The sequence below is a fragment of the Aspergillus clavatus genome, genomic scaffold, assembly GCF_000002715.2.
Source record: "Aspergillus clavatus NRRL 1 1099423829799 genomic scaffold, whole genome shotgun sequence".
Taxonomy (NCBI): domain Eukaryota; kingdom Fungi; phylum Ascomycota; class Eurotiomycetes; order Eurotiales; family Aspergillaceae; genus Aspergillus; species Aspergillus clavatus.
The window spans coordinates 291,037-317,607 of NW_001517100.1; the positions used below are offsets into that span (position 1 = coordinate 291,037).

The window sequence follows — 26,571 nt, forward strand, 5'->3', positions numbered from 1 at the left end:
CCCCATCTCACTTCAAATCATCGTGCTCATCAAAGAACACCACCACAACCAGCTCCTCGTACACCTCCCCCGACCCCCCAAAACGCCCCCACAGACACAAAGGCAACCAACCCCACCATCCCCACCCTCCATCCCACCGCACCTCCATTTCCCTCACCTGCCTCCGCGCCGCCTGCGCCCTCATCGACATCCTCCCAGACCACCCAGACCCCGTCTGGCTCGCCCGCTTCGCCCCCTGGTGGAGCATTCTCCACTACATCATGCAAGCCACCACCGCCCTCCTCCTCGGCCTCTCCTCCTACCCGGCGCCTCCGAACGCCGCCTCGGCTTCGGCCCCAGACGGCACATCCACGTCTACCCCGGGGTCGTCCGTCGCCGGGGAAGCAACCGAAACCGAAACAGAAACAGACCCCACCATCGCGACCGTCCTCGCGCACACGCGCAAGGCGCTGCGCTGGCTGCGCCGCATGGGCGGCGAGGAGGCGGCGGCGCGGCGCGCGTTCGTGCTCTGCGAGAGGGTTGTGCGGCGGATTGTGCCGGGCGAGCCGGGGGGATGAGATGATATAAATTGTGGTAGATTGTATGTGTATATGGTCATGTATTTTTGAAGTTGATATTGATATTGATACTGATATTGATATTGATACTGATACTGATAGTATTGTATTTAAGATGAATGATAGAATACCAGGATGATGGATGGATGTATATATATATGTACGATGTTTACATTTGTGTGGTTGGAGGATAGGATAGCGATTAGACTACCTAGAATAGATGAATAGGACAGGATAGACATGGATAGTATGGATGGATGGATGGATTGCAGATTCAGATTCAGATTACAGGACCGAAACCAAACAAAACCAAAACAAAACAATACAAAACAATACAATACAAAACAATACAGAATAACACGTGGATTGGAGATGAGACAAGTAAGTAAGTAAGTAAGTAAGTAGCTAGTACGCGGGATGGAATTTGGATATGGATATGGATATGGATATGGATATGAATATCATCAACAGTCAACAGTCAACAGATCAACAGATAGAGACTAGAAAAAGCAGGACAGGACAAGACAAGATAAGATAGGACAAGACAGGACAAGACAAGGTTGATTAGAAACACGCCTCGGCAAGGACGATGAAACATGGAAATGGAAACTGGAATTTAAACTAGAGAGATACACCGATACGATACGATTACTCTTCCGGAGGACACATGGAAATGAGAAAAAAAAAAAAAAAAAAAAAAAGGAGAGAGAGAGAAACCCCCCACCCCACCGGCCAACACAGTTACATCTGCTGGGGCATATGAGACATATGCGGCGGCATCTGTGGGTGCATCTGGGGATGCATCTGGGGCGCCAGCTGCTGCGCCATCTGGTGTGGGAGTAGGTATGCACGCTTGCGCGGATCGTCGGCGTCCAGGGGGGCGGCGCGCTTCTGTGGCGGGTTCAGCGCCATCGCGTCGGCGGCTTGGTGCTGGTGCTGGTGTGGGAGGGGGTGCTGGTGTTGGTGTTGATGGGGAAGCGGGTGTTGGTGCTGGTGTTGGTGCTGGTGCTGGTGCTGATGCTGAGCCGCGAGCGCGTGCGCGTGGGTGTGCGCGTGGAGGTGAGGGGAGGGTTGGTGCTGCAGATGCTGCGCCTGGGGTTGCGCCTGGGCTTGAACTTGAGGCTGCACCTGGTGCGGATGCGGGGGCGCAACCTGCATCTGAACGTGTGTCTGCGGTTGAGCTGCGGGTTGCTGTGACGTGGGCTGGACCTGCGGTTGGGGCTGCTGCGCTGTTTGTACCTGCGGAGCCGGTCCCGCTGCCGGGGTCTGTCCCGGTCCCTGGGCTTGTCCCTCGGCCTCGGCCTTGGCACGGGCTTCAGCCTCAGCTTGCGCCTTGCGTGCTTCGACATCCGCCTTGCGAGGCCGTCCTCGAGGCCGTCCCGTGCCCGGTTTGGGTGCCGCCGGTTTGCGAGGTGCCTTGGGTTTGGGTGTCGTTGTGCTACCGGCCGTCTCCGACTTGCGAGGACGTCCGCGCCCGCGCTTGACGGGAACGGCGGGGACAGTGCCGTCGGGACCAGGGACCCCCGGTACACCCGAGGTGGGAGCCCCAGGCGCGCCCACCGTAGCACCAGCCACCGAAGCGGGGACGGTCCCTGCGGGAGCTCCAGCAGGAGCAGCACCAGCAGCGGTGCCGCCTGGCGCGGCCGAGGCCCCTGCGGCAGCGTTCTTCTTGGCTTTGGGAGTCTTGGGGGGCATGGTCCCATCTGGAAGGGGAACCTTGCGCGGCCGTCCTCGCTTCCGAGGTGTGGGAGCAGGTGGCTGTGTTGCAGGTTGGGGTTGTTCGGGCGCCTGGTTCTGGGGTTGTCCCTGAACTTGGATTTGGAATTGACTTTGGCCGGGAGTCTGAGTGAGTGTCGGAGCTTGCATAGACGCTGGAGTCGGCGCGGCAGCCTGCACTTGGTTATGAACTTGATTGTGCCCAGGCTTGTGCACTTGATGTTGCGCTTGGTTGTGGAAGTGGGGCTGGAATTGAATCGATGCTGTCATCCCAGGCTGGTAGCTTGGCTGCGTTGCCTGTCCCGGTGTCGTCCCGTTGATCTGGCCCGCAGCAACCACGGGAGACGCAGAAGCAGTACTGGCAGCAGCAGCGGCGGCGGCCGCCGCCGCAGCCTTTGTTTGTTTACGCTTCTTCGCCGGCTTGGTCTCCTCCTTCTTGGGCTTCGGCTCCTGCGTCGCAGCTTTGCCTCCGGCGCCAAGAGTTGCCGGAGCAATAGATGGCGTCAACTGCTTCTTTGGTTGTGATGGTTGTTGGGTCTGCTGCTGCTGCGCCTGTTGATAGTACTGGTGGGCCTGCTGGACTTGAGGTTGTTGCGCGGTCTTCTGTGCTTGCTGATGGTACTGGGCCGCTTGTTGAACCTGGGGTTGCTGTTGTGATTGCTGAGCATATGAGGTCTGCGGTTGAGCCTGTCTCTGCTGCTGTTGAGCTTGTTGAGCCTGTTGCGCTGCTTGCTGCTGGGCCTGGCGATGCTGCTGCATGGCTTGTTGGACCGCCTGTTCGCGCTGTTGCTGTTGCTGTTGCTGCTGCGTCCGTTGCAATTCTTCCCGATTGGGCTGTTGAGACTGCTGCATCTGCGGAGACTGCTGTGCCTGTTGTGGTTGTGATGTTTGCTGAACCTGTGCTTGTTGGGCTTGCTGTTGCTGGTACTGCCGGTGATAGGGATACTGCTGGAACTGTTGTGACGAGTACTGCGGCGGCTGGGACTGTTGCTGCTGATAACGTGACTGGGCTTGCTGCTGCTGATACGTTTGATGAGTCGTCTGCTGCTGGTAGGGAGATGCCTGCGCCTGTTGCTGCTGGAATGGGGACGGTTGGTGTTGTTGATACGGAGAAGGCTGCGCCTGAGGCTGCTGATAAGACTGCTGCGAGGATGACTGGTACTGCGGTTGCTGCTGCGGTTGCTGCTGTTGCTGCTGTTGCTGTTGCTGCTGCTGCTGCTGCTGCTGGTACTGATGCTGAGTTTGTTGCGGTTGGCTCGTCGCCAGCATGGGCGACGCGGCGGCCGGTGAGGGCGCCGAAGGATGCGTATGGGACGTCTGCCGATGCTGGAGATGCGACTGCTGCTGCAGTCTCTCGAGCGACTGCTGCGGCGACGAGATACTCATGGCATGAGTATGCGGCGACATGGCAGCCTGAGCGCTCATGGCCGGGTGCGGCCGATAACTGGCCATGGGATTCATGTTCCGCTGCAGACTCTGGATCTGCGACAGGTACGGATCCCTCAGCTGACCGACCGAGTCCGTGCCGCGGGACAACAGGTCCGAGGCCCCCTGGGGCGCGTAATGGCCATAGGTGCCATAGCTGCCTCCCGCCGTCAGGCCGACCATGGGTGCCGACGACGCGGGAGTCATCTTGCGCAGTTCCGGCGAGTGGCTCGCAAGCTCGGACGGCTGTTGACCTCGCAGCAGAGAAGTAGTGCTGCCAAGACCATTGGTCGCATGGTGCGAGTGGGCGGCGGTAGCACCCAAGGACGGCGATTGCAAGTGCTGCTGTGGATGTTGCTGATGGGAGCTCTGCTGGGATTGCCGCTGGGGATGGTACTGATGACCCCCGTAGCCCATCATCTTGAATGAATTGTTTCTGAAATTCTTGGGACCGAGATCGATCTTGGAGATTTGTTGTCTGACACGATGAGATGGAGAGCCAAGGATGTTGTCTCAGGCACACCGAACATGTGACCACCGCGTCTGAGGGATCAAATCAATACGCGACACGGTCTGGATGGAACCACCCGACAGCCAGATGGGAGGATTGAGCAAGGATACACCCAATTTCGTTTTCAATCCGAGTCACAGGAATTCCGTGCGAGAATGAAAAAAAAAAAAAAAAAAAAAAAAAAGGAATCGCCACACATCCAACGGCAAGGATGTCGCGTGCTGTTCCAATGGTCGACGGTCGACTTCTTTTTCTCGTGATGATACTGATGATAGAGTAGTCGACGGAGGCCTCAGGCCAACACTACGGCGGGGCGGCAAACACCCAAAGCGCAGTTGGTTGGGCGAAGTTGAGAGCAATAATAATACACGACAAATGCCAGCTGGAAGGGAACAGAGAGCCGATCCCAGAGGACACAGGGGTATTGGGAGGGACACAAAGGCCGAAAAGAACAGACAATGCTGAACTGCAGTGATTTCCGATAAAAAGAACGCTGAACGACGGCCAAGAGGATGAATGCTGAAGGGAATCTGGCGATGGACAGTCGGGTTGTTGTTCTTTTTTTTTTTTTTTTTTCTTTTATTTTATTTTCCTTTTTTATTTTATTTGGGTTTTGGGGGGGGGGAGAAGGGGGGGTTTTCGATTTTTTTTTCTCCCTTGGTCCCTCCGCATCACGTGACGCAGGGTTAGCTTGGCCACTCAGCGTCATCGCGATCGGTTTAGTCAGAGATGGACGATACGAATGATGAGGAGAGAAAGCAGAGGGAGGGTGAGAGGAGAAGGATTCGATGGATGAGAGGAGTTATATGGGAGGTGATCGACTGGAAGTCTGGTATTGTTCGTGAGGAGATACTTTGAAGCGATATCGAATAATATTGTTATTGTTATTATTATTATTATTCTTCTTATTATTATTTTTATTGATTGATGGATTATTTTATTTTTATTCTGATGGATGGAGCTAAAATAAACAGTGGGAAAAGAAAGAAAAAAAAAAAAAAAAAAAAAAAAAAATCAAAATAAATAAATAAATATCGAGGATGCAAAAAGATACTGTGGGCAGGATGATACCCACACAATCAATAATACCAGCCTGTCCAGCAGCACCAATCTTCATATTCCAGATTCCAGATTCCATTTTAATCCATATTATTATAATTATGATCATTATTATTCTGATGATGTCCCCATTTAATATGTTCATACACAGTAGAAATTAATAAATAAATAAAGAAATACAGACAATCCTTAATAGTGGCCTCCACCCATGCCACTCTAGCTAGTCATTTAAGCTTAACATCTGCGATCCATACGGACATCTTATATGCACTTCCTGAAGCGATTCGATTCAGACCACCGCCACGCTCTCTCGCAGGATCATGCCCGTTTCTCACCATTTCCATCCGCCTCCTTCATCTTCAAATCCGCCAGACACGGCGCAAAGAACAACTGGCCCGACACCACCCCCTTCAGCGTCCCCATACTCACCACCATCCACAACACTACCACACACAGCGACAAAATCTACTCCATCTTAGCGTCCCTTGACTTTCAAAATGTTACGATTTTAGAAGGGGGGACAAAAGAAAAAAAAAAAAAAAAAAAAAAAGGAAAAAAGGGAAAATACCGTCCCCAGAACCCGAAAGAATTCCGACGGCAGCTCCCGCCCCATCTGGCACGTACTCGTGGCAAACACCCCGAGCGGGAACGTGAACCCCCACCAGCCGATGTTGAACGGAAAGTTCCGGTGTCGGGCGATCGAGGCGGATGCGAAAAAGAGCCAGACCAGGCCAAATGACCACAGGATGAGGGCGACGAGGAAGCCGAGGGTGTAGAACATGGGGCCGGCGGAGGCGTCGAGGGTGTGTGTCTGCGGGAAGATAGATTGGGCGGCTTGGCCGAGTTTCATTGCGCTGTGAGTTGTGAGTGGGGGAAATCCTCTTTGGCGGGAGCTGTTCAATGAGAGAGAGAGAGAGAGAGTGTGTGTGTATGTGTGTGAGAGAGAGAGAGAGAGAAAGACGCACCCGTATCCACCTTGGCCCAACGGCCCGAGCGGGAGAAACACGCTGACTATCACGGCCTTGGGAGGGAGTTTGTGCAGGGTCAGTCGTTGCAGGTAAATCACCATGACCATCAGAGCGAGCGGGACGCCAATGCCCCAGAGGATGTAGCTGACGATGACGGTCCACAGGGCATGCTGGGGGTTTGGGAGGATATCGGCGACGATGGCGCCGGAGGAGGCTGCGACGACGCAGCTGACGACCGGGAGGAGCCAGACGGCGGTCATGGAGGAGAGCTGGGTTTCGTGGCCGTTGGCCATCCTGTATATCAATCAGTATGTTGCTGTTGCCGTTGTTGTTGTTGTTGTTCATCGGGGCTTAAGTTTTCTTGGGAAAATCAGTACAGCAGAAACGGCAACGACAGCGCCACCACCACCGAGAGAACCGCGTCGACAATCCACAGTCCCCAGGCGCAGTTCCGGGTCCACTCGCCCCAGACTGGGACGCAGACGAAACAGAACATGTTGATGATGGTCGCTAAGCCCATGGGGAAGGTTCCGATGAACATCGACTGCACGGGATGACTGATCATGGCGGTGAAGACCTCGGGGTAGAGGATGTATCGTAGGACGCTGATGATGCACCCGGTCCCGAAGAGCAGGACATTCACCGCGAAGAGGACGACCGAGATCCAGTAGAGCCATGGGGCATTGTAGGGGAGTGTGTTCAGGAGGATGGACACGATGCCCGTGCCCATGGTGACTGAAAACCATCTACGACCGCGTTTAGTTGGGATGATCGGTAACAGGGTGGAGGACCGTACGAGGGAGTGAAGTTGCGGACGATGCGTCTCCAGCCTACATCGTGTTTGGTGAGTTCTTGAGCTGGGGGGGTTGTATTAGGGCAGAGCGTTCTCTCCATCCGGTTTGGATTTCGATTCTATTCTACCTGCGATGTTGAGAGTGGAATGGGTGGTTGCATGTAACGAAGGACAATTTTCATTCCCGCATAGAATACACCTTCCTGCAATGTTATATTTATACCGTCAATTTGAGAGTTCTCCGTATAGAGTATATTGAGTCATCCCGGGATAGTCGGTATACTTGCTCAGTCATAAGTCGGCCGAGATGGAAAATCGCTGGTCATGATTACTACCAAGACGTCACATCCATCTCCACTCACTAATCAACAAGCAATGTGGATATGAGATCAGATATTCCTACATCTGATGACAAGAATGATAGCTTCCGCGGGAGTCCCCTGGAAAGAAAAAAGGACGTGCTACCAAATTGTTATGCTCCTGTCAAACCCTCAGACCTACTAACAAGCAACACGACATGCAAGTTGCAAACTTCATCTCCCACCATCCTCGACCTGACCTTACTTCCTCTCCCCCCCAATACTAGCCAAGGTATCCTTAGTGCTATTGCCAACACTACTGGTCGTCTGTCCCAGGCCGTCTGTCGCCCCCGAGACCGTCTCGCCGAGTCCCTGGGTGGCGCCGCCGACCGTCTGTCCTAGCCCACCGACGGTATTGCCCACGGTCTGGCCGAGACCACCGACGGTGTTGCCGAGGGTGTTGGTGAGGCCGCCTAGGAGGGTGGCTTGGGAGTATTTAGCGTTTGGACGAGGGGAGGGAAGGGGGACATACGGTTCTGCTGGGATTGTTCTTCAGGCATTGCGGTGGTTTGTATGGATGATTTTTTTCAATTTTTTTTTTCCCCAAAGGTTCAGTGATTGATGAAGTGTGGTTGTTGCTAGGAAGAAGAGGAGCAGAAGGGTTAAGACTGTTGATTTATATATATGGATATATATGGATATATATATATATACCCTGTTTGATGGACACGGGGAGATACGTCAGTCGGTGGAGGGTTGCATTTCGGAAGATTAATTGCTCAATAAGGAGGCAGAGGAGTGTAGTGGGGGAGAGTGGCGATTGAAGGTCGTCAGTCGTCAAGGTACCATATCCATATCCATATCCATATCATATCCAAATAGCTAGATAGATATCCAGTGAGACACTTCCTTGATGGTCCTCAAGATGATGTCATTCCAGCATGAGCCTCGTGTCAACAGTCTGGGATGATCTGAGAGACATTCCTACTGGTTGCAATTGAGATGCCACATATCAAGCAAGTCAACTAATTGAATTGACCAGACACTGTGGGGCAGGGGAACTAGGTTAAGTACCATGGTGACCCAAGAGAGAGGAAACCCCATAAAAAAGAACCACCAACTTCCAATCCAAACAAATAAGATCCACCATGCCAGCTACTGCAGAAGACATCAACTGCATCGCCCATTTCCTGGCCGCAGAGTCCGACCAGACCCCCCAACCGGCAGACTGTCTCGTCCTCTGCGTCTCTGCCCTCTTGACGACCGCCGAAACAGTCTTCACTCATCTGCAGACCCACCCCGGGACCATCAAAACCCTCGTTCTCTGCGGTGGAATCGGTCACTCCACACCCTATCTCTACGACGCCATCGCCACGGACCCGCGTTACGCACACCTCGACCCCGCCATCCACGGTCTTCCGGAAGCACAGGTCCTCCACCGCATCTTCACCGAGTGTTTTGACGGCGCCCGCATCGTGGACTCGGGATGCACGGTTCTCGTGGAAGACCGGTCGACGAACTGCGGGGCCAACGCCGCGGAGACGAAGCGGCTGCTGGAGACGAGGGGGATCCGGCCGCGGGAGATCGTGGTCGTGCAGGACCCGACTATGTTGCGGCGGACGGTGGCGTCGTTGGAGCAGGTGTATGCGGATTCTGCGGGCCCGAGTCCGCGGTTCGTCAGCTGGCCGACATTTGTGCCGAGGGTGAGGATGGAGGAGGCGACGGTGATGTTTGATGACGGGATGGGGGTGGAGGTTGCGCGGTTGTGGAGCCTGCCACGGTTTCTGGGGTTAGTGATGGGGGAGATTCCCCGGTTGCGGGATGATGGCGAGGGTTATGGACCGAAGGGGAAGGGGTTTATTGTGCATGTGGCCATTCCAGAGGAGGTGGAAGCGGCGTGGAGGAGATTGAAGGAGGGGATGGGGGAAGAAAGGTGGGAGAAGCGGTAGTAGGGGGTTGCTAGTCTGGATGCTATCCAGAATTGTGGTGGATCAGTTGATTTGGGGGTTGGGGGGGGGGGGATATGCTTGTTTGATGTGCATGAGTTGGACGGGGATTTGCGATCGTCGGCAATTTTGGTGGGGAAGTTTTTATTTCTTTCTTTTGTAATTGATATACACCGATATTGATTCTCTGGTTGGGCTGGTATTACTTCTTTTGGAATGGATGATGTTGTTGGTGACTCGCGATTGCTCTATTTCTCTCCGCCATCACCACGCTGAAGACTCTTCCACTCTTCACGGAGGATATTGACCGAGACGTCCATTTCATTCCGAACTACAGACAATAATGGCAGAGTGCTTAGCGAGACAGGGATCCTATCACGCCATTCCATTCGGATTATTGGGTCGCCGGGTCGCTGGCTTGTCGTTTCATTTCGCTTCGCTTCACCTCGTTCGCTGCTGATTCTCGCTTGCTTCCTGCAGGATGAGATCTGATCCCCCGTCGTCCAGCCTCTTGACCACGCCTCACTTTCATTCCTTCTCATTCTTCTTTCTTGCATCTCTCCCACTATTTCCGATCCTCCACGATTCACCATGTCCGACGAACCGGACCAGAAGCTCACCAATTACCGCCGCAACGCCTCCACCCTCAACGATGCCATCCAGAGCATCGGCATGGGCGCGTATCAATGGCAGCTCTTCGTGGTCATTGGCTTTGGCTGGGCGAGTGACAATCTCTGGCCCATCGTGACCTCGCTCATTCTGAGTCCCGTCACCGAGGAATTCCATATCGCCAGTCCGCCCTTTCTGACCCTGGCGCAGAATATTGGTCTGCTGCTCGGGGCCGTCTTCTGGGGGTTTGGCTGCGACATCTTCGGCCGGCGCTGGGCCTTCAATCTGACCATCGGCCTGACGGCGCTGTTTGGCCTGGTGGCCGCCGCCTCGCCCACCTTCGCCGCCGTCTGCGTCTTTACGGCGCTCTGGTCCATCGGCGTGGGTGGCAATCTGCCCGTCGACTCGGCCATCTTTCTGGAATTCCTGCCGGGGTCCCATCAGTATCTGCTCACCGTGCTGTCGGTCTACTGGGCGCTGGCCCAGCTCCTGGCCAATCTCGTGGCCTGGCCGATCCTGGGGAACCTGACCTGTCCCGACGCAGAGACCTGCACCCACCACAACAACATGGGCTGGCGCTACTTTCTCATCGCCATGGGTGGGCTCGCGCTGGTCATGTGTCTGATCCGCTGGATCTGCTTCACCCTCTACGAGTCCCCCAAGTTCCTCATGGGCAAGGCCCGCTACCAAGAAGCCGTCGCCGTCGTGCACGAAGTCGCCCGCCGCAATGGCCGATCGTCCGCGCTCTCCGTGGACGACCTCCGCATCGACCCGGACACCGATCGCCAAGCGGTGCCGACCACCGACCTCGTCCGCCAGCGCCTCGAGAAGCTCAGTCTCACGCACATCCGCGCGCTCTTTGACACCCCGCGCCGCGCCTGGTCCACGGCCCTCCTCATCGTCGTCTGGGCCCTCATCGGGTTGGGCTTCCCGCTCTACAACGCCTTCCTCCCGTACATCCAGCAGACCAAGGGCGCGGAATTCGGCGACGGCTCGGTCGCGCTCACGTACCGGAACTCGCTCATCATCGCCGCCGCCGGATTGCCGGGCAGTCTCGTGGGCGGCGTCCTCGTCGAGATCCCCTACCTGGGCCGCCGGGGCGCCATCAGCTCCTCCGCCGTGCTGACCGGCGCCTTCCTGCTCGCCTCCACGACCGCCACGACCTCCGCGGCGCTCCTGGGCTGGAACTGCGCGTACAGCTTCACCAGCAGCGTGCTCTACGCCGTGCTGTACGCCTACACGCCCGAGCTGTTCCTGACCAAGGACCGCGGCACGGGGAATGCCCTGACCGCCGCGGCGAACCGGGTGGGGGGGATTTTGGCGCCGATCATCGCGCTCGTCGCCGACCTGCGGACCAGCGTGCCGGTGTATGTGAGTGGGGGGTTGTTTGTGGTTGCCGGGCTGGTGGTGTTGCTGATCGGGTATGAGTCGCGGGGGAAAGCGAGTTTATAATAGACTTAAGGGTTCCCAGTCTTTCTCCGCTCAGCGTGGACCCCCGATTCCTCCGGGGACCCGGACCGAGTCGATCTCTGGGTCCGTGGATGCCATCATTTGATCGAGCGCTGTCGGGATGAGGTTTCCCCGGCTGGCTGGTGTCCAGTAGCCCTACTCGGGGAATGTCTCCGTAGAAACGTATTGCAATCACATCCAATCCCATCCGAACCTAGTTGATCTATCCATCCCCGCTGTCTCGAAGTCGTTCTCCCCCGTATCCGATGGTGAACCGCTCACATCCACTCATGACATCATCATCCACTTCCCAGCCCGAATCAACAAATCCTCCACTTCGGCGCCTTCCATCAATCATATCGGATTGGTGATTTGGGGATCAGTTTCTTGACGCGAATTGAATGGACGGAAGGATGCGAGGTTCGGCGTGGATGACATCACCCTGGCGTCGAGCGTTGCGTTAGTTATAAACCGGGAGATTCCCTGCCGGCCTATTGATCGATCTGCGTCTTTCTCTTCCATCTTCATCGTCACCTTTACAATTGTCCTTGTTTTATTGCTGCGAGTCAAATCGTGGCCATTGATACATCTCTACGAGTCATCATCATGGGTCATCACAAACACGGCACTCCTAGGCTCCACCGGTAAGGTCTCCGTCAACCATCTACGAGCATCCAAAGTGCTAACTCCCCCCCCTCCAGGATTGGAAAATGGCAGCCGTCCACGCACGCCGAACAGCTGGAATGGCTCGGCGGGGTGATCGCGCATGTCGACAAACACAAGCCGAAGCCACTGCATCCGGTGCTCGAGGAGTTCCAGCAGCTCATCGAGACCAACACCCGCGTCTACCTGCTCATCTGCGCCATGCTCATTGAGGTCCCGGAGAAGCCGCAGTACAGCACCGACCCGACCGGCTGCCCGCAGATCCGCAACTACAAGCATCTCCTGCACGTGCTCAACTACCTGCTCACCACGGCGCCGAGCTGGAACGACTTCTCGCACCGCGTCGGCCTGGTCGGCCTGCCCATCAACGCGGTGCTGGACTGGAGCATGGGCACGCCCAGCGGCTATGCGGCGTATCTGGACCCGGAGATCAACGCGATGCTCAAGAAGGTGCTCAACGCGTGGGGCGAGTTCCTGACGCACCACGACTCGGCCGCCGTGCTCGACGACTCGGCGAACGGGTGGTTCGGCCCGACGGCGCGCCAGGACCTCATCGAGGTCGCCAACCTCGGCGCCACGTCCCCCCGCCCCTTCGAGGAGATGTTCGTGTGCGACCCGGCCGCCCAGCACCACGGCTTCAAGTCGTGGGACGCCTTCTTCACGCGCGAGTTCCGCGAGGGCGTGCGCCCCGTCGCGAGCCCGGACGACGATGCGGTCCTTGCCAACGCGTGCGAGTCGCAGCCCTACAAGCTCGCCCGCCACGTCCAGGACCGCGACCACTTCTGGCTCAAGACCCAGCCGTACTCCGTCCGCGACATGCTCAACCACGACCCCTTCACCCCGCAGTTCGTCGGCGGCACCATCTACCAGGCGTTCCTGAGCGCGCTGAGCTACCACCGCTGGCACGCGCCCGTCCGCGGCACGATCGTCAAAGCCTACGTCATCGACGGCACCTACTACTCCGAGCCGCTGTACGAGGGCATCGGCAACCCGGACCGCGACCCCAAGCACCCCGAGACGCAGCAGATCGACTACGCGGGGCAGGTCGACGCGCAGGAGTACAACACGGCGACGGCGACGCGCGCCGCCATCTTCATCGAGGCGGACCACCCGGGCATCGGGCTGATGTGTTTCCTGGGCGTGGGCATGTGCGAGGTCTCGACGTGCGAGATCACCGTGCAGGAGGGCCAGCGCGTCCAGAAGGGCGACCCGCTCGGCATGTTCCATTTCGGCGGCTCGACCCACTGCCTGCTCTTCCGCAAGGGCGTGCAGGTCGAGGGCTTCCCGGATCCGGGTCTGAGACGTAATGTGCCGGTGCGGAGTCATCTGGCCAAGGTGCAGGCGTGAACATCCTTGTATTGGTACATATAATGGGACTTGCCGTAGATCTCAACAAGATGCATCTGCATTATACACTATCTATCCTCTCCTCTTCTCCTCTCCTCTTCTCCTCTCCTCTTCTCCTCTGGTACCTCTAGCAGATCGACAAGCCAAGACCGCCAAGCGAGCCAAGCTCCACGGCCTCGCCGGCAAGAGATCCAGATCCAGATCCAGATTCGGATCCAGTGCCAAACATCCACAACCCCACTAAGCTAAACTAGCGTGAAGCATCAGTTGCCTCGTAGTCGTAGTCGTAGTCGTAGACCATAGTCTATCAAAACAAAGAATCCTATCCTCCACCCCAAGCATCCCCGCCCTTACTACTACACTTCCTGTCGAAAGCGTAGGACGAGAGTTATCAACCCCGTGAGCCGGCTGACAGTCGCCCGAGTCCGACGCCGGCCCAAGCATGTTTTACATCAACGGCAGTGAAAGTGGAAGTGGAAGTGGAAGTGGAAGGCTGGTTCTAGTTCTGGTTCTGGTTCTGGTGTATTTCCTTTCGTTTTATGTCTCTTGACTCCTATGACTCATGACTACTATGACTATTCTATTTATGTATGCACTTGGGTATCGCGATCTCGTCTCCGCAATTCCGCAACGCGGGTGGCTGTTTTCGGATTGGAAGTAAAGTGATCTGGTGAGAATGGTTTGGATATAGGATATAGGATATAGGATATAGGATATAGGATATGGGAGTGCTCTGCTGTGCTGTGTTTGGGTTGGATTGGGTTGGATTGGAAATTTGGAGGACATGGGGTTAATTTGAGATGGAATTTGGGTGTTTGAGAAGGAGAGTAGAAATATAAGTAGAAGGAGAAGTATAAGGATACGGTGCATGGTTCTATGCAGGATACGAGACACAACCGTGCTATGGTTTACCAACAACTGAAACGGTGCCTACATTTTTCATTCCACTTATGGGATGGGTATATGGAAGGAAGCAAAAAGGATACAACCGTGCTGCGACACCACATAGCAAGCAGGCTTGCAACAAGATGCAGGTAGCTTTCTTTCGAATCCATCATCTAAATGATCCCATTCATTGTTTATGAATCACCCCCCAATCGCCCTCCGCCCAGGACGCCTTCATCTGAAAGGCCGCAATCTTCCACAGCCCACTCGCCTCCTCCTTCACCAGCTCCGCATAGTACTGCGCCCCGGCCAGGAGCCGCGGCTGGGCCGGCTCCAGCCCCTGCCCGCCGAGGAAGTGCTGGGCGAGCACCGAGGCCGTCGCCGCGGCCGTGCCGCCACTCTCGGCGATGTGGACGCGGACGTTGGTGATGAGGTGCGAGGTGTCCAGGTGGCCGACCAGGTCGAAGCAGTCGGCGTGGATGGCGGGAAGGCCCTCGGAGACCTTGCCGTTGACGGCGAAGGTGGCGGTCGGCGTGAAGGCCGAGTCGAAGAGGTTGGGGTCGTTGTTGTCCAGCCCGAGGACGAAGCGATACAGGGCGTCGGTGATGGCTTCGCGGCCGCTCAGGGCGGGGGCGAGGGTTGTGGGGAGCGAGGGGATGGATGTCATGGTGATAATGGGACTGGTTAGGAGGTGGGAAGGAAAGTAGAGGGAAGTTGATTGAACGGGTGAAGTGAAGAGGATCCAAGCATGCCATTATATATATATATATATATAGCCCTTCGTCGTTATCTCCGTGGGGGCCATTTTTAGTCTCCAGGAAACGGAGTTCGGCCTCATTCGGACATTACATACATGATCTCCACTCCTGCTCTTACATATACTGTCTACGGGGTTTAGTTGTCATCATCCTTCGGCCGCTATCTTGGGATTGTCAGCGTTTGTTCGCAGCCGGGGAGAGGCTCCAACGGATGGCATTCCCCCAGGCAGTTTCAGAACACTGCTGTCTAAAGGCTCTGGCTCCAGGGCTAGCCACGGACTGGAGGACACTGAAGCTTCCCAGTGAACTCGCCATGATATCTTCATCCACTCAATGCTTATTGGATGATCTACCTGTGTGTCAAGGCTGAATGGCAGGCTGAATGCTCGTATCACGGGATCACGGGATCGCCCGACTGACGGACGACATCGAAATGACGGACTGAGTCAGTAGGAGTAGTTCTGTTTATGACAGGAGTTAAGAGTTCACAACTTCAACTCCCCCAACCAGCACTCGACAATGAAATCCCTCGCCGGCTTGATCAGCTGGATTCCCTCGCCCTGGGCCCACAAGACATCAAATGCCAATCCACCCGCCCAACAGGTCGGCTCCTTGGAGGACCTCCCACTGGAGATCCTCTACCTGATAGCCGAGTCCCTCGACCCAGCCGCCAAAGCCTGCCTCTCACTCTGCAACCACCGTCTCCACGGCCTCTTCGGGCAGAAACACCCGTTCCGCATCCGCACCGAGGCCTGGCACACCCTCCACACCAGCCTCGCCCGCGGCCACCCGTCGCTCATCTACTGCCGGCTCTGCGCCCACGTCCACCGGCGCGAGGACATCAGCCCGCCCGGCCCGGCCTGGCAAACCACGGCCTCGTTCCCGCGCCACGGCACCGAGCCGGCCATGCGCGGTCTGCAGTGGTGTCTCGCGGTCCACCAGACCGAGTCCCTCTACCAGTTCAACTACATGCACGTCCAGCTCGCCATGAAGCGGCACGCCTGCGGACCCGAGCACGGGATCGCGACGGCCGACCTCGCCCACGTCGAGGTGCTGACCGTCCCGTCGCGCCGGCTGACCAGTCTCCTGTCGGTGGAGGCGGAGGTGTGTGCTGCGCCCCGCGGGCAGGCGAGTCTGTGTCTCCGGCTGCAGAACTGGGCGCTCCTGCGCGAGCCCCATGTGCATCGGTTGCCGTTCATGAGGATCTGTGCGCATCGTAATGTGCATGTGCCGCATGTGTCGGCGGTCATTCAGAAGGGGCTCGAGGAGTATCGGTGGCGGGCGTTTGAGGCCAGGGAGAGCGGGACGCGGACGGGGACGGGGACGGAGACGCCGAGCGAGCCTCCGCAGACGTTCCATTGTCCCTCGTGCGACACCACGTATCAAGTCGAGGTGCGGACGTGTGGTGATGACGGCGTGGCGGTCGTGGTGACCAAGTGGCTGGATCTGGGGGCCGGGCTGGATCCCCAGGATCACGACTGGACGCGACATATCTTCGGTGACAGGCTTGACCGGAGAGCGGCCATGCATGCCCTGCCAGAGGAGAGTGTCCGCACGCGGTTTGAGCGCAGCAGTGCCGTTTCGCGGGAGGACCTGACCAGGCGCAACAGCGGTCTGCTGGAGGGAAGGGCGTATACGCGGAAGATGGACCACTGGTTTGACCATGTGTGGGTGCTGCAGGGGAATAAACGGCTGCCGATCTACTGCTACCTGCCACCGAAGAAGAACGTTCTTGCGTCGCAGGTGCGACATCGGAGTTGATGCTATGCGATCGAGACTGATGGGATGACTGCCGGGCTGTGTAGAGAAAGGAAAACGTCTAGTCTATAAGTGCGAAAAAGCAAAAAAAATCAGAACTGCTCAGCGCTGTAGTTTCACCCCCCAGCCGCTGTTGCATCAATGCATCCAAATCCCCCGTCTCCCTCTAGAACGCGCTGACTCCATGCGACTCCTCCACTTCCACGCCCATCCCATCAAACCACCGTTGAATCTCAACAGCCTGCGCATCCGCAGACGTCCAAAGACCCCCATCTCCCCCGGGCTGGCCCCGCGCAAGCAACCCATGCTGCACCGCCAGCGCCGCCCCAACCCGACTCGCCATCCCCCTCGCCAGCCGCCGCGAAATCCACACCCCGGTCTCCACCACCTTCCCCAGGTCCACCCCGGTATACACGCCCGCGCTCTCAAACAGATCCACCAGATCCTCCGTGGCCGCGTTCCCCTTCGCGCCCGGCGCATACGGACACCCGCCCAGCCCGCCCACGCTGCTGTCGAACACCCGCACCCCGCACCCATACGCCGCCCACACATTCCCCACCGCCTGCCCGTACGTGTCGTGGAAATGGCCCGCCAGCCGCTCGACGGGGATGCCGCCCGCGCACAGGTCCGCGATCAGCCCGCGCACCTGCTCCGCCTCCCCGACCCCCAGCGTATCCCCCAGACTCACCTCGTAGCAGCCCATGGCGAGCAGCTCGCGCGTGCAGCGCCGCACGGCCGCGCGGTCCGTGCGCCCGTCCACGGGGTCCGCGAAGATGCACGAGACGTACCTGTGGTGCGTGGGTTAGCCAGTCATCCCCTCCATCCCCCTTCCTCGGGAGCCGTTGACTCACCCCCGAACAGCAAGTCCAGCGTCGCGCGCCTTCTCGGCCACGTTGCGCGCCCGCTCCAGCCCCTCCGCCACGGAGCACTTGATGTTCGCCTGGCTGAAGCCCTCCGTGGCGCTGACGACCACGGCGACCTCGGTGGCCCCGTGTGCGAGTGCGGTCTCGAGCCCCTTGAGGTTGGGCACGAGCACGGGTAGCCGGAGGCCGGCGTCGTGCTGCATCTGGCGGATGTGCGGGTCGTCGAGGATGGTGCGGCAGTCGGCGAGCTGGGGGATGGCGCGGGGCGAGACGGCCGAGGTGAGCTCGATGGAGCGCAGACCGGTGGCTTGGAGGCGGCGGATGAGCTCGAGTTTGGTTTCGGTGGGGATCTGGTCTTGGATGTTCTGGAGGCCGTCGCGGGGGCCGACTTCGACGATGCGGACGGTATTAGGGATTGTCATGATGATCCGTCGAGGAGAAGTTTTGGGTTGGGTTGGTTTGATGTCCTAGGAGGTGGAATTCTGATTATGGGCCGGACATTAGAGTCAGTCCCCGGGGAGGGTGGATTTACGACTTCTTATATCCTCATGTCAAGCTGATAGGAAATAAAAAAGAAGAAATAAGATCAACTTCTACGCTGACGTGCACATGTCCGGCAGTCGGACATGCGGATCGAGACAATGGCTTCATATCTATCCCATGACGCCATGCGTTGCATTCCGCAGCCAAGACCCGGGAGTAGTATGGGAAAATGGGGGAAAGAGATCGAGTGGTCCGACGGAGACATAAAGTTCATTAGCCTATAGTCCGCAAACAGTGCTATTTGATCCCGTAGACTAGTAGGATTGGTAAGGAAGGGCGAAACTCCATGGCCCATGCAGACTGTCTAGAAAAGGAGGAACCGCGGTTCGGACCCGCCCGGCTCCCATACATGATACAATGGATATGGCAATACTCAGTCAGACCTTCTATCATATTCCGTACATGTTATGAGCTGTACTCCATTATTGTCTGCGATGCTATCTATCGAGCAGACTGGGCGGCAGACGATAGATGCTGGAAGTTGCCCTAACTTCTTGATCATCCAGCGTACTCCGTAGATCAGCCCAATGAATGCTCTCGGTCTTGTCCTTGCCTCGGAATAGCACTTCGCCTGATGAATGATACCCGGCAGGCTTCTCTCGATCCTGTGCACGAGGCCGATTGACTATCCTGAGACGGCCGGTGCCATAGATGGGTTCTGGTCAAGAGCATCTTCATGGCTAGTTTGGTCTGCCAGGCCAGGCTTAGTGCCTCCCTCTACCAACGGCTCTCTCTTTTGAAGTAGCTTCTTATGATGTGTTCTCATGCATCTACTCGCTGGCTCTATGGTGCAGTTCAGACACAGTATGGCCAGGCTGCTTGTGCTTCGCTGGACGGAAAACAAAACTAGCTTAGTATGCACGCATGCACTTATGCACTAGGTGAAATCTCCTGGAGGACACACCGCCAGACTTGTCGTCCTAATGTTTTTTTTTTGGTGTCAACCGTGATATCCGCCGGGGAATTTGAATGACCCGGCATCCAAGAACCACACACAACCCATAACCACTCCCTGTCATGGCTTGCATTCTGCATCTCCCTGATGAAATCCTGCAGCAGATCCTCAACCGTGCTGCCCGGGATCGGGAAAGTCCCGTCCGGAGGGGCAGCATCGAGCATGACCCGGAGATCCTGATGACCCTAGCCGTGACATGCCGCCGGTTCAGCCGTATCGCGCTGCCTCTCCTCTACCGCAGCATCAGCTTCACACTGGACCCGCCAGCCAAACATCTGCAGAAGCTGCAAGCCGTTCTTGCAAGCAGCCACTTGCTCCGATACCACTGTCGGACGCTCCGCATCAGGGTCACCGACATCTGGCCACTGCCAGATGAATACTTTCCCCTAATGAATGATCTGATCTGTAGCCTTCCCCACGTGCAGTCTCTAGTTTTCAATGGAGGTTACGGGACGAACCCTGAAGAGATGTGGACGATGGTCCGCCTGGCATCCGAGAATATGCCCCATGCTCGGTCTCTCTCGCTCAGCCGGGTATGCGACGGTCTTCATGTACGGGACATCCTGGAGCATGTTGATTTCCCGTCGCTTCAAACGTTGGATCTCCACGGTATCTACAGACCAGAGAACGCCCCGGAGGCAGAGGACATCCTAGATCCAAAGGTATCCCGACCAGTCAGCATTCTCGGGCGGACAAGGTCTTCTCGGCTGCAGCCCCCACCCCCAGGAGAGCGAAAGCTGACCGGCTCACCAGAAGCATCGGACTGCCATGTTCACCTCGCTCTCCTTTTCCGACTACGAAGAGAGCCCGAAAGTCACGGAGCAGCTCCTGAACTGGCCCAAAGCGCTTGTTCACTTTCGCTTTGCCAGCTTCTACAACAACCCCTTTTACATGGACCTCCCGATGTTTGGCACCTGGCTCTCCATCCATCGAGAGACGCTCCGGTCAATCGATATCGGCTATCTATCGAGTGACGGGGCGGGCCGTCTCTTCGGCGCGACTGCCTTCCCCAAACTAGAGGTCCTGACACTCTCACCCCACCAATTGGGCGCGTGGAGGTCGCGGACAGCGAGCGAGTGGAGGGTATCTCCGGCCGCCGACGCCGATTGCCTCCTCGCCCCCCGCCTCCACACGTTCGGATTGGACTTTTCCATCTATGACCAGCACAGCGAGGCATGGACCGATTTCGGAGACGCAGAAGAGCGTTGGGTCCGCGAGTTCGCGAAAGTGGCCGTGGCCAGAAAGGCGGCGCTCCGGAAGATCATGATCACGTTCACTCCTGAGCCGTGGGGGCTCAGCAGGGAGGACGGGTATCCGTGGGATCGGATGGATCAGATCTGTGAGGATCTTCGGCCGCATGGACTCGTCTTGGAGTATAATGAGCCGGTCTTGACCAAGGATGAATGGCGGAAGAAATTTGAGGCCGTTCCTGGTCCGACGCTGGATATACATCGCGAGTACTAGAACTTTATAGAGCAGCTACGGAGTGTGTTCTACCATTTGGTTCTTCGGCGAGACAGAGTAATGGATCCTACCACAAAACGAAGCTGATCATTCCCAATTCCTCGTTTGCCAACCTCAGCCGACAATTCAATCTACTAAGCTTTAACCAACACAGAACATGAGTCATGCTAGCGAGCTTTCTTCTGCACTTCTCCACCTGTTGGAGCCTTGGAACTGGAAGCTGGAATAACCGGCATCTCCCAGTCCCTATTGTCTCTCCCATTCGAACAAGTCATACCCATTCGAGCAAGTGATAGTCCTGCAGCTGGAGGCCTTATGTCCTTAGCGTATGCACTTTTCCATTCCGGCCTGTCCGGATGACGCCGCCCTGCATGAACCCGTCCAGTGAATGTCGTTAATCCCCGAGTCACAATTCAGCTCCCTCGACTAAGACGATGGGTATAAAACGTCGGCAGTCTGCTGCCCCGACCCCTCATGGCATCAGGTTCCCCCCACGGTCTCAATCTCATTTCCGACATGTTCTCGCAGCTGGTGCTTTCTTTGCTCTTTAGCATTCCAGCCCTTGCGGCACCGGCACCGGCATCTCCTGGTGGCTGCAAGGCTCCGGGAGGCCCGCCGGACATCAGTTCATTGAGCACTCTGCAAGCGTTGAAGTACAACGACCTGGGCGCCCAGAACAACGGAACTGCGGCCGTCTTGGTCCATGATCGGGTCACCTACGGACAAGCCCAGGCGTTGTGCTCTGCCATCGGAGAGACTCTGTACCCGCTGCACGATGCGCCCGAGAACAACCGCACCGAGCTCCAGTATCAGTTCAACTACCTGGTTTACAACCACGACCTCCGCGGTACCGACCAGGTGTGGGTGGCCCAGGCCTCGTCCCAGGATTGCTCGGCCTACTCGCTCAGCCGCAAGGCGATCGTCGACGTCCCCTGTCACCTGCGGCTACCCGCCCTTTGTACGTCCACGGTGCCCCCCACGACCGACACCACCAGAGAGGTGGTCGAGTCCTCAAAGATCTCCGTCGGGTGGGACGGTTACACCTGGACCGGTTCTCGGGATGCACGGTCTTTCCGATTCGTGGGAGTTCCGTTTGCCAACCCGCCGGTCGATGACTTGAGGTTCGCACCACCCCAGCCGTACAGTGGGCCGAAGAAGCTGGATGCGACCACGTTCTCCGCGTCGTGTATCCAGACCATCTCCGCCTACGGGACCCTGGGTGGCCGAGGCATCTCTGAGGACTGCCTGTATCTCAACATCTACACGCCGGTTCTGCCCGCAGCGGCGCACAAGAACCCCGCGCGTAAACCCGTGGCGGTCTACTTCTACGGCGGTGCGTTCATCCAGGGCAGCGCGTCCATGATCGACTACGACGGAGGCAACTTCGCCAGCCGCAACGACGTCGTCGTGGTCACGGTCAACTACCGCGTCGGCGCGCTGGGCTGGCTGGCCACCGGCAACCTCACGACGGGAAGCTACGGCACGCGCGACCAGATCCTGGCCCTGGAATGGGTCAACACGTACATCGAGGCGTTTGGCGGCGACAAATCCCGCATCACCATCTTCGGCCAGTCCGCCGGCGGCCAGAGCGTCGTCGCCTTGCTCTCGTCCACCGCCGCACGCGGGCTCTTCTCCGCCGCCATCGTGCAGTCCGCACCCCTCGACCTGCCCTGGTTCACGCGCAGCGTCTATCGCGACCTCGTCACCCCAGAGATCGCCAAAGCCGTGGGCTGCGGACAAGGCAACCGCACCACGTCCGAAACCCAGCTCCTTGCCTGCCTGCGCTCCGTGCCTGCCTCGGCCTTCTTCGACAACACCACCGAATTCCAGGCCGCTCTCAGTGCCAGCACCCAGAAGGTCGCCGCCTCCTTCCTCCACTCCTCGCCAATGCTCGCCTCCATCGAGCCGCTCATGCCCATGGTCGACGACGCCGGCTCCGGCGTCATAGACGACCAGTTCCACCTCCTCCTCGCCACCGACTCCCTCCCCAACCGCGTCCCCACCCTCTTCACAACCGTCACCGACGAGGGCGGCCTCTTCGTCGGCCGCTTCGTCCCCGAACTCGCTCCCACCCAGGCAAACCTCAACCTCCTCCTCGGCCTGTCCTACCCGCCCGGCCTCGCCAAAGCCCTCGCCGCCTCCGGCGCCTTCCCCCTCGACGCCTCAGACCCCGACACCGTCCGCATCACCGGCATCCACGCCCTGACATCCAGCGAATGGACCTGCCCCCAAGCGCACCTGCTCGCGCTCGCCTCCAACGCCTCCAGTTCCTCTGCCCGTGTCCCCAACAAACCCTTCCCCGCCCTCTACGCCCTCCAGATCGCCAACGGCCACATCCAATCCCCCACCAGCGCGCCCGCCATCTGCTCCCCCAACCCCGTCTACAACGCCACCTGCCACTCCGCCGACGTGCTGCCCGTCTGGGGCACCCTGGACGCCAAAACCCGCGCCGTCGCCCCGTACTACTCGCCCGCCGACCACCTGCTCTCGCAGCTGCTCGCCGATGTCTTCGCCGCGTTCTTCCGCGCCCGCTCGCCCAACCCCAGCGTGCACATGCTCGCCCGCCGTGGGCCCGCGTATGCGCACTCCAGGGCCGTTTTTGAGCACTATCATATCGCTGAGTATGATGCGGCCGACGCGGACGCGGAGGTCGCGGTGTTGGGGTATGAGCCTGGGTGGGTGCGGAATCCCGGGGGAGGAGAGCAGTGTCGGGTGTTTGGGGAGTTTGGGTATACATTTGAGAGGGCGGGATGAGGGGGTGTGCAAAGAGATGGGATAGGATAGAGTTGGGTAGGTTTGGTATTTTGATTTGATTTGGTTTTGGGTTTTCAATGTTCATGCGAATGACAATCAATCTTTAATGATGCATTGGGTTGGAGTAAGTGAGAGAAGTTGTACCTATACCTATACCTATACCTATACCTACTATGACTAGCTGGTTTACGCCATATGCCTGCCCCCCCCCCCCCCCTTCCCCGTCTTGCCTGGAGTGGAACCGAACATACCATACCATACCATGCCATATTATAGAACCCTGAATACAGAAGAAGAAGAACAAAAAAAAAAGAATTTATGTCAATCAACGCCATCCATCCAGATATCCCGTATGCAAAAGAAATTCGTAACTTCGTCACTTCATCAAGTAGAGAAATCACCGCTCATACATCGTCGCCCGCCGCCCAGACCCAGACCCCGCCACCGGAGCCGGATACTCCATGTCCACCACGCTCACCCCCCTCTTCCCCGGCGGCGGACTTGCCCACCCGGCCCGCGTCCGGCCGCTGTACGAGCGTGTCCGCTCGCGCTCGCGGTCCCGCTCGACGGGATAGACATGCGCTTGCACTTGCGCTTGGGAATGCGTCCGGGCATGTGCGTGCGCGGTGTCACGGTAGCTGGTGCTTGCGCGCCGCGGCTCGTCGACCACGTAATCATATTCGTAGTCCGGGTGGCGGAGGTACGGGTCCGGGACGCCGTTGACGTAGCGGGTGTGGACGTGGGCGTAGACCGGGGAGTCGGGCATGGACGGCTCGGCTTGGGGATGGGGTTGTTGCTGCGGGTCGTGGAAGATGTGTTCGCGGAAGCGCACGCCGCCGGGTCTGCAGGCGGGGAGCGGCTCGTTGGCGTGGAGGCGGGATTGCGCGGGTCGAGGTTTACGCGCCCCGTCGGAGTCGTAGAGGCGCGTGGAGGGCGCGTGGATGTCGCGGTGGGTGTGTCGGCGCGGCGAGTCTGGGGAACCGTCCCGTTTGGGGCGCCGGGCGTAGGCTTCGTGGGAGTGGCGCCGGGCGTAGGAGCGGGGAGGGGAGAGGTTGCGGCGGTGGCTGTGCCGGTCCGGTGGGCTCGGTGCTGTTGGTGCGGTGGGTTCGGTCGTCGTCTGCGGTGGGGTTCCCGAGTCTTCGGATGATGCGTCGGAGGTCTCGTGGCCCAGCGCCGCACCGAGGCTGGACGGGTAGACGAAGGATTTGGGGCGCTCGCGGCCCCTGGATTTGGTGGACTTGGAGGTCCGCCGAGGCGGCGAAGGCGCTTCAAAGGCTTCAGGGGACACGAAGTCGGGCTCGTCCTCTGGACGCGGGAAATACGTCGATTTGACCCGTCGCGTGGCAGAGGGCCGGTATTCGGTGCTCCGTCGTCGGCTCTGCTGGCTCTTGCGCTGCCCGTCGTCCGTGTCCACGGATCGACGGGGATGTGCCGTGTGGTGGTCACGCGGGGGTTCCTCCTGCGCAGCAGGCGCGTCCTTCTGACTGAACACGGTGTGATACGTGCGGAAATTCGGCGGCGAGGCCTTCAGCACGTTCTTCTTCCAGTAGTCGAATTCGAAGCGCCGGCTCACGCCTTCGTGCCACTCCACCATCTCCGGGTCGGGCTCTGAGGGAAAGGCATCGCGGGGGAGGAGCTTGGGGCATGCTGTCCCGTTTGGAAGCTCAATGTTCCACAGGCTCACGGCATTCTGAAGGTACTGTGCATGCTCGTCGGGGTCCAGGAGGAGCTGGATGGTCTGCCACCGCACGAACCCATTCGGCTGCAGCGCCGGGATGGAGGGGGGCTTGAAGGGATCGTTCGAGGGCTGGATACTGTGGAAACACCCGAGACGCTGGTAGATGAATGACAGAGCCGAGGGTTTCGTATCGAGGAAGAGGAGGTCGTAATTGCCGCCGACCTTGCGGTAAAAGGCGGCCATCCGGTCGGGGGTGAGGTCGGTCGTCGCATACTCATCGAAATTGATCTGTAGACAACCATCAATTATCGATTGTTCCAAAGCAAGAAACGTCTACGGACCATGACCTGCGCAATCCCCAGACACAGCTGCTCCAACAATGGAGCAGGACTCTTATCAGGATTGATCAGCACTCCCCACGAATTCGCGCCCGCGTTGGCATCGTGGGCTGGGGACATGACCGGGCGGATGAAGAGAGCCACGGCGACTGAGAGACAACACTGGGCATCTGGCAAAGCCCGATCGCTGGATAAATACGAGGAAGAGATCAAAGAGCGTGAGTATGTTTTTTTTTTTTTTTTTTTTTGATTGTTTTTGGATCAAAAGAAAGACAAGACAAGACAGACAGCTCACAAAGAACAGGCAACCAAAGCAGGTGAAGTCAAAGCACAGCAAAACCGGTCAGGCACTCATTTTGGCGGCGCTCCACTGCGGGGAGTTGGCCTGAGGCCTAACAGCATTTGGTTTGCTGACACGAAGCCACCTCAATCCGCCTCATCTGCAATCGAACCCGAGGAAAAGGATCGATGATTGCTCGGGGAGCTCGATGGAAGATGGGACATGTGTGTCGGTGCGGAATTGGATCTGCACGAGGCTGTTTTGGTGTTTTGGCGTGGGTTGACGGCCTGACAGCCCTGCATGTGATGGGAATTTGTGGCAGTTGGATTGGATGCTGTTGAGCTGTTCCCTCTAGGACCTCGAGGACTGCAGTTGATACATATATTGAGTCGAGTATAGTCCGTGATAGTCCTCCATGATGGGTCAGATTGGCTTAATTGGGTGGAACGATGGTCGCGCTTATGGAGTTTTATCGCAGCGGACGAGGCAATCGGATTGCTGCTGCATTGCTTCGACTCCTGAAGGTCTCAACAATTGCAATATCTCGCATTAACTAGCTAGAGCTAACTAACTAACTACTCATATGTATACAGCACATCTCTTATCTGCATCTGCAGCGTTTGTTGTGGAATGCATGGATATGTACTCCGTACACCCAGAGATGCGCCATCACTTCCTAATAGTTCCTACCTACTACAAGAATCACAAACATACAATTGGAGATCTGACGATCACCACTAACCAAAGTATACCTTAGAAACTCAGACGCCGTTCTGGACGAATCTCATCCGACCAGTGTCGATCCAGACCATTCCGTAGCCTGTGTGCCATACCTGCCCGCCAGCTGGAATGTTCCCCAAGCAATGTGAATAGGCACATACTCGGGAGTATTTTTGTACATTCCTCATCCTACTCACCTTGTTTTTCGGTGTTTTGATTTTTCCTCTTATTCA

General features: G+C 57.5%; 12 protein-coding genes across 12 annotated transcripts in view, besides 43 other annotated features; 7 read left to right on the forward strand and 5 right to left on the reverse strand.

The window, feature by feature from the left end:
* The window catches only part of ACLA_065740 (C6 zinc finger domain protein), a gene marked incomplete at both ends in the record, with an annotated part of 2,864 nt that extends 2,307 nt beyond the window's left edge, over positions 1 to 557 (forward strand). Inside the window, one exon of the mRNA XM_001272365.1 lies at positions 53 to 557. Coding sequence (XP_001272366.1) covers positions 53 to 557 — 505 coding nt within the window. The remainder of the gene's footprint in view (positions 1 to 52) is intronic.
* Positions 558 to 610: 53 nt separating this feature from the next.
* Positions 611 to 657: a microsatellite.
* Positions 612 to 657: a microsatellite.
* A 196-nt stretch (positions 658 to 853) lies between these two features.
* Positions 854 to 904: a microsatellite.
* Positions 854 to 915: a microsatellite.
* Positions 916 to 936: 21 nt separating this feature from the next.
* Positions 937 to 960: a microsatellite.
* Positions 937 to 961: a microsatellite.
* A 16-nt stretch (positions 962 to 977) lies between these two features.
* Positions 978 to 1,018: a microsatellite.
* Positions 983 to 1,018: a microsatellite.
* Positions 1,019 to 1,020: 2 nt separating this feature from the next.
* Positions 1,021 to 1,051: a microsatellite.
* A 3-nt stretch (positions 1,052 to 1,054) lies between these two features.
* Positions 1,055 to 1,116: a microsatellite.
* Positions 1,117 to 1,235: 119 nt separating this feature from the next.
* Positions 1,236 to 1,258: a microsatellite.
* Positions 1,259 to 1,333: 75 nt separating this feature from the next.
* Positions 1,334 to 1,366: a microsatellite.
* A 171-nt stretch (positions 1,367 to 1,537) lies between these two features.
* Positions 1,538 to 1,573: a microsatellite.
* Positions 1,538 to 1,579: a microsatellite.
* Positions 1,580 to 2,552: 973 nt separating this feature from the next.
* Positions 2,553 to 3,032: a mobile genetic element.
* Positions 2,602 to 2,666: a microsatellite.
* Positions 2,730 to 3,089: a mobile genetic element.
* Positions 2,838 to 3,284: a mobile genetic element.
* Positions 2,916 to 3,374: a mobile genetic element.
* Positions 2,967 to 3,149: a microsatellite.
* Positions 2,991 to 3,431: a mobile genetic element.
* Positions 3,187 to 3,296: a microsatellite.
* A 3-nt stretch (positions 3,432 to 3,434) lies between the features above and the next one.
* Positions 3,435 to 3,512: a microsatellite.
* Positions 3,442 to 3,499: a microsatellite.
* Positions 3,513 to 4,367: 855 nt separating the features above from the next.
* Positions 4,368 to 4,392: a microsatellite.
* Positions 4,368 to 4,393: a microsatellite.
* A 689-nt stretch (positions 4,394 to 5,082) lies between these two features.
* Positions 5,083 to 5,130: a microsatellite.
* Positions 5,083 to 5,131: a microsatellite.
* A 56-nt stretch (positions 5,132 to 5,187) lies between these two features.
* Positions 5,188 to 5,223: a microsatellite.
* Positions 5,197 to 5,222: a microsatellite.
* Positions 5,224 to 5,586: 363 nt separating the features above from the next.
* ACLA_065750 (TDT family transporter) lies at positions 5,587 to 7,130 on the reverse strand (the record flags this gene model as incomplete). The annotated part of the gene is made up of 5 exons (XM_001272366.1): positions 5,587 to 5,733; positions 5,837 to 6,122; positions 6,234 to 6,530; positions 6,614 to 6,982; positions 7,033 to 7,130. The coding sequence occupies 5 exons, from the start codon at positions 7,128 to 7,130 to the stop codon at positions 5,587 to 5,589; spliced, it is 1,197 nt and encodes a 398-aa protein (XP_001272367.1).
* Positions 5,791 to 5,826: a microsatellite.
* Positions 6,548 to 6,578: a microsatellite.
* Positions 7,131 to 7,589: 459 nt separating the features above from the next.
* Positions 7,590 to 7,888, reverse strand: ACLA_065760 (uncharacterized protein; the record flags this gene model as incomplete). The annotated part of the gene is made up of 2 exons (XM_001272367.1): positions 7,590 to 7,813; positions 7,861 to 7,888. The coding sequence occupies 2 exons, from the start codon at positions 7,886 to 7,888 to the stop codon at positions 7,590 to 7,592; spliced, it is 252 nt and encodes an 83-aa protein (XP_001272368.1).
* Positions 7,889 to 8,005: 117 nt separating this feature from the next.
* Positions 8,006 to 8,041: a microsatellite.
* Positions 8,007 to 8,033: a microsatellite.
* A 132-nt stretch (positions 8,042 to 8,173) lies between the features above and the next one.
* Positions 8,174 to 8,204: a microsatellite.
* Positions 8,205 to 8,476: 272 nt separating this feature from the next.
* Positions 8,477 to 9,277, forward strand: ACLA_065770 (YdcF family protein; the record flags this gene model as incomplete). Its single annotated transcript, XM_001272368.1, has 1 exon — positions 8,477 to 9,277. The coding sequence occupies one exon, from the start codon at positions 8,477 to 8,479 to the stop codon at positions 9,275 to 9,277; it is 801 nt and encodes a 266-aa protein (XP_001272369.1).
* Positions 9,278 to 9,865: 588 nt separating this feature from the next.
* Positions 9,866 to 11,335, forward strand: ACLA_065780 (putative sugar transporter; the record flags this gene model as incomplete). The annotated part of the gene is made up of 1 exon (XM_001272369.1): positions 9,866 to 11,335. One exon carries the CDS (start codon positions 9,866 to 9,868, stop codon positions 11,333 to 11,335), a length of 1,470 nt encoding a protein of 489 aa, XP_001272370.1.
* A 603-nt stretch (positions 11,336 to 11,938) lies between these two features.
* Positions 11,939 to 13,342, forward strand: ACLA_065790 (phosphatidylserine decarboxylase family protein; the record flags this gene model as incomplete). Its single annotated transcript, XM_001272370.1, has 2 exons — positions 11,939 to 11,976; positions 12,034 to 13,342. The coding sequence occupies 2 exons, from the start codon at positions 11,939 to 11,941 to the stop codon at positions 13,340 to 13,342; spliced, it is 1,347 nt and encodes a 448-aa protein (XP_001272371.1).
* A 75-nt stretch (positions 13,343 to 13,417) lies between these two features.
* Positions 13,418 to 13,461: a microsatellite.
* Positions 13,462 to 13,802: 341 nt separating this feature from the next.
* Positions 13,803 to 13,833: a microsatellite.
* Positions 13,834 to 14,025: 192 nt separating this feature from the next.
* Positions 14,026 to 14,065: a microsatellite.
* Positions 14,066 to 14,089: 24 nt separating this feature from the next.
* Positions 14,090 to 14,114: a microsatellite.
* A 300-nt stretch (positions 14,115 to 14,414) lies between these two features.
* Positions 14,415 to 14,894, reverse strand: ACLA_065800 (nuclear transport factor 2 family protein; the record flags this gene model as incomplete). The annotated part of the gene is made up of 1 exon (XM_001272371.1): positions 14,415 to 14,894. One exon carries the CDS (start codon positions 14,892 to 14,894, stop codon positions 14,415 to 14,417), a length of 480 nt encoding a protein of 159 aa, XP_001272372.1.
* An 88-nt stretch (positions 14,895 to 14,982) lies between these two features.
* Positions 14,983 to 15,002: a microsatellite.
* Positions 15,003 to 15,504: 502 nt separating this feature from the next.
* On the forward strand, positions 15,505 to 16,746 carry ACLA_065810 (F-box domain protein; the record flags this gene model as incomplete). Its single annotated transcript, XM_001272372.1, has 1 exon — positions 15,505 to 16,746. The coding sequence occupies one exon, from the start codon at positions 15,505 to 15,507 to the stop codon at positions 16,744 to 16,746; it is 1,242 nt and encodes a 413-aa protein (XP_001272373.1).
* A 163-nt stretch (positions 16,747 to 16,909) lies between these two features.
* On the reverse strand, positions 16,910 to 18,028 carry ACLA_065820 (hydroxymethylglutaryl-CoA lyase; the record flags this gene model as incomplete). Its single annotated transcript, XM_001272373.1, has 2 exons — positions 16,910 to 17,531; positions 17,595 to 18,028. 2 exons carry the CDS (start codon positions 18,026 to 18,028, stop codon positions 16,910 to 16,912), a joined length of 1,056 nt encoding a protein of 351 aa, XP_001272374.1.
* A 1,138-nt stretch (positions 18,029 to 19,166) lies between these two features.
* ACLA_065830 (uncharacterized protein) lies at positions 19,167 to 20,568 on the forward strand (the record flags this gene model as incomplete). The annotated part of the gene is made up of 2 exons (XM_001272374.1): positions 19,167 to 19,766; positions 19,858 to 20,568. The coding sequence occupies 2 exons, from the start codon at positions 19,167 to 19,169 to the stop codon at positions 20,566 to 20,568; spliced, it is 1,311 nt and encodes a 436-aa protein (XP_001272375.1).
* Positions 20,569 to 21,042: 474 nt separating this feature from the next.
* Positions 21,043 to 23,322, forward strand: ACLA_065840 (putative cholinesterase; the record flags this gene model as incomplete). Its single annotated transcript, XM_001272375.1, has 1 exon — positions 21,043 to 23,322. One exon carries the CDS (start codon positions 21,043 to 21,045, stop codon positions 23,320 to 23,322), a length of 2,280 nt encoding a protein of 759 aa, XP_001272376.1.
* A 141-nt stretch (positions 23,323 to 23,463) lies between these two features.
* Positions 23,464 to 23,492: a microsatellite.
* Positions 23,493 to 23,568: 76 nt separating this feature from the next.
* Positions 23,569 to 23,597: a microsatellite.
* Positions 23,598 to 23,719: 122 nt separating this feature from the next.
* ACLA_065850 (uncharacterized protein) lies at positions 23,720 to 25,458 on the reverse strand (the record flags this gene model as incomplete). The annotated part of the gene is made up of 2 exons (XM_001272376.1): positions 23,720 to 25,288; positions 25,342 to 25,458. The coding sequence occupies 2 exons, from the start codon at positions 25,456 to 25,458 to the stop codon at positions 23,720 to 23,722; spliced, it is 1,686 nt and encodes a 561-aa protein (XP_001272377.1).
* A 107-nt stretch (positions 25,459 to 25,565) lies between these two features.
* Positions 25,566 to 25,586: a microsatellite.
* Positions 25,587 to 26,571: the final 985 nt, after the last annotated feature.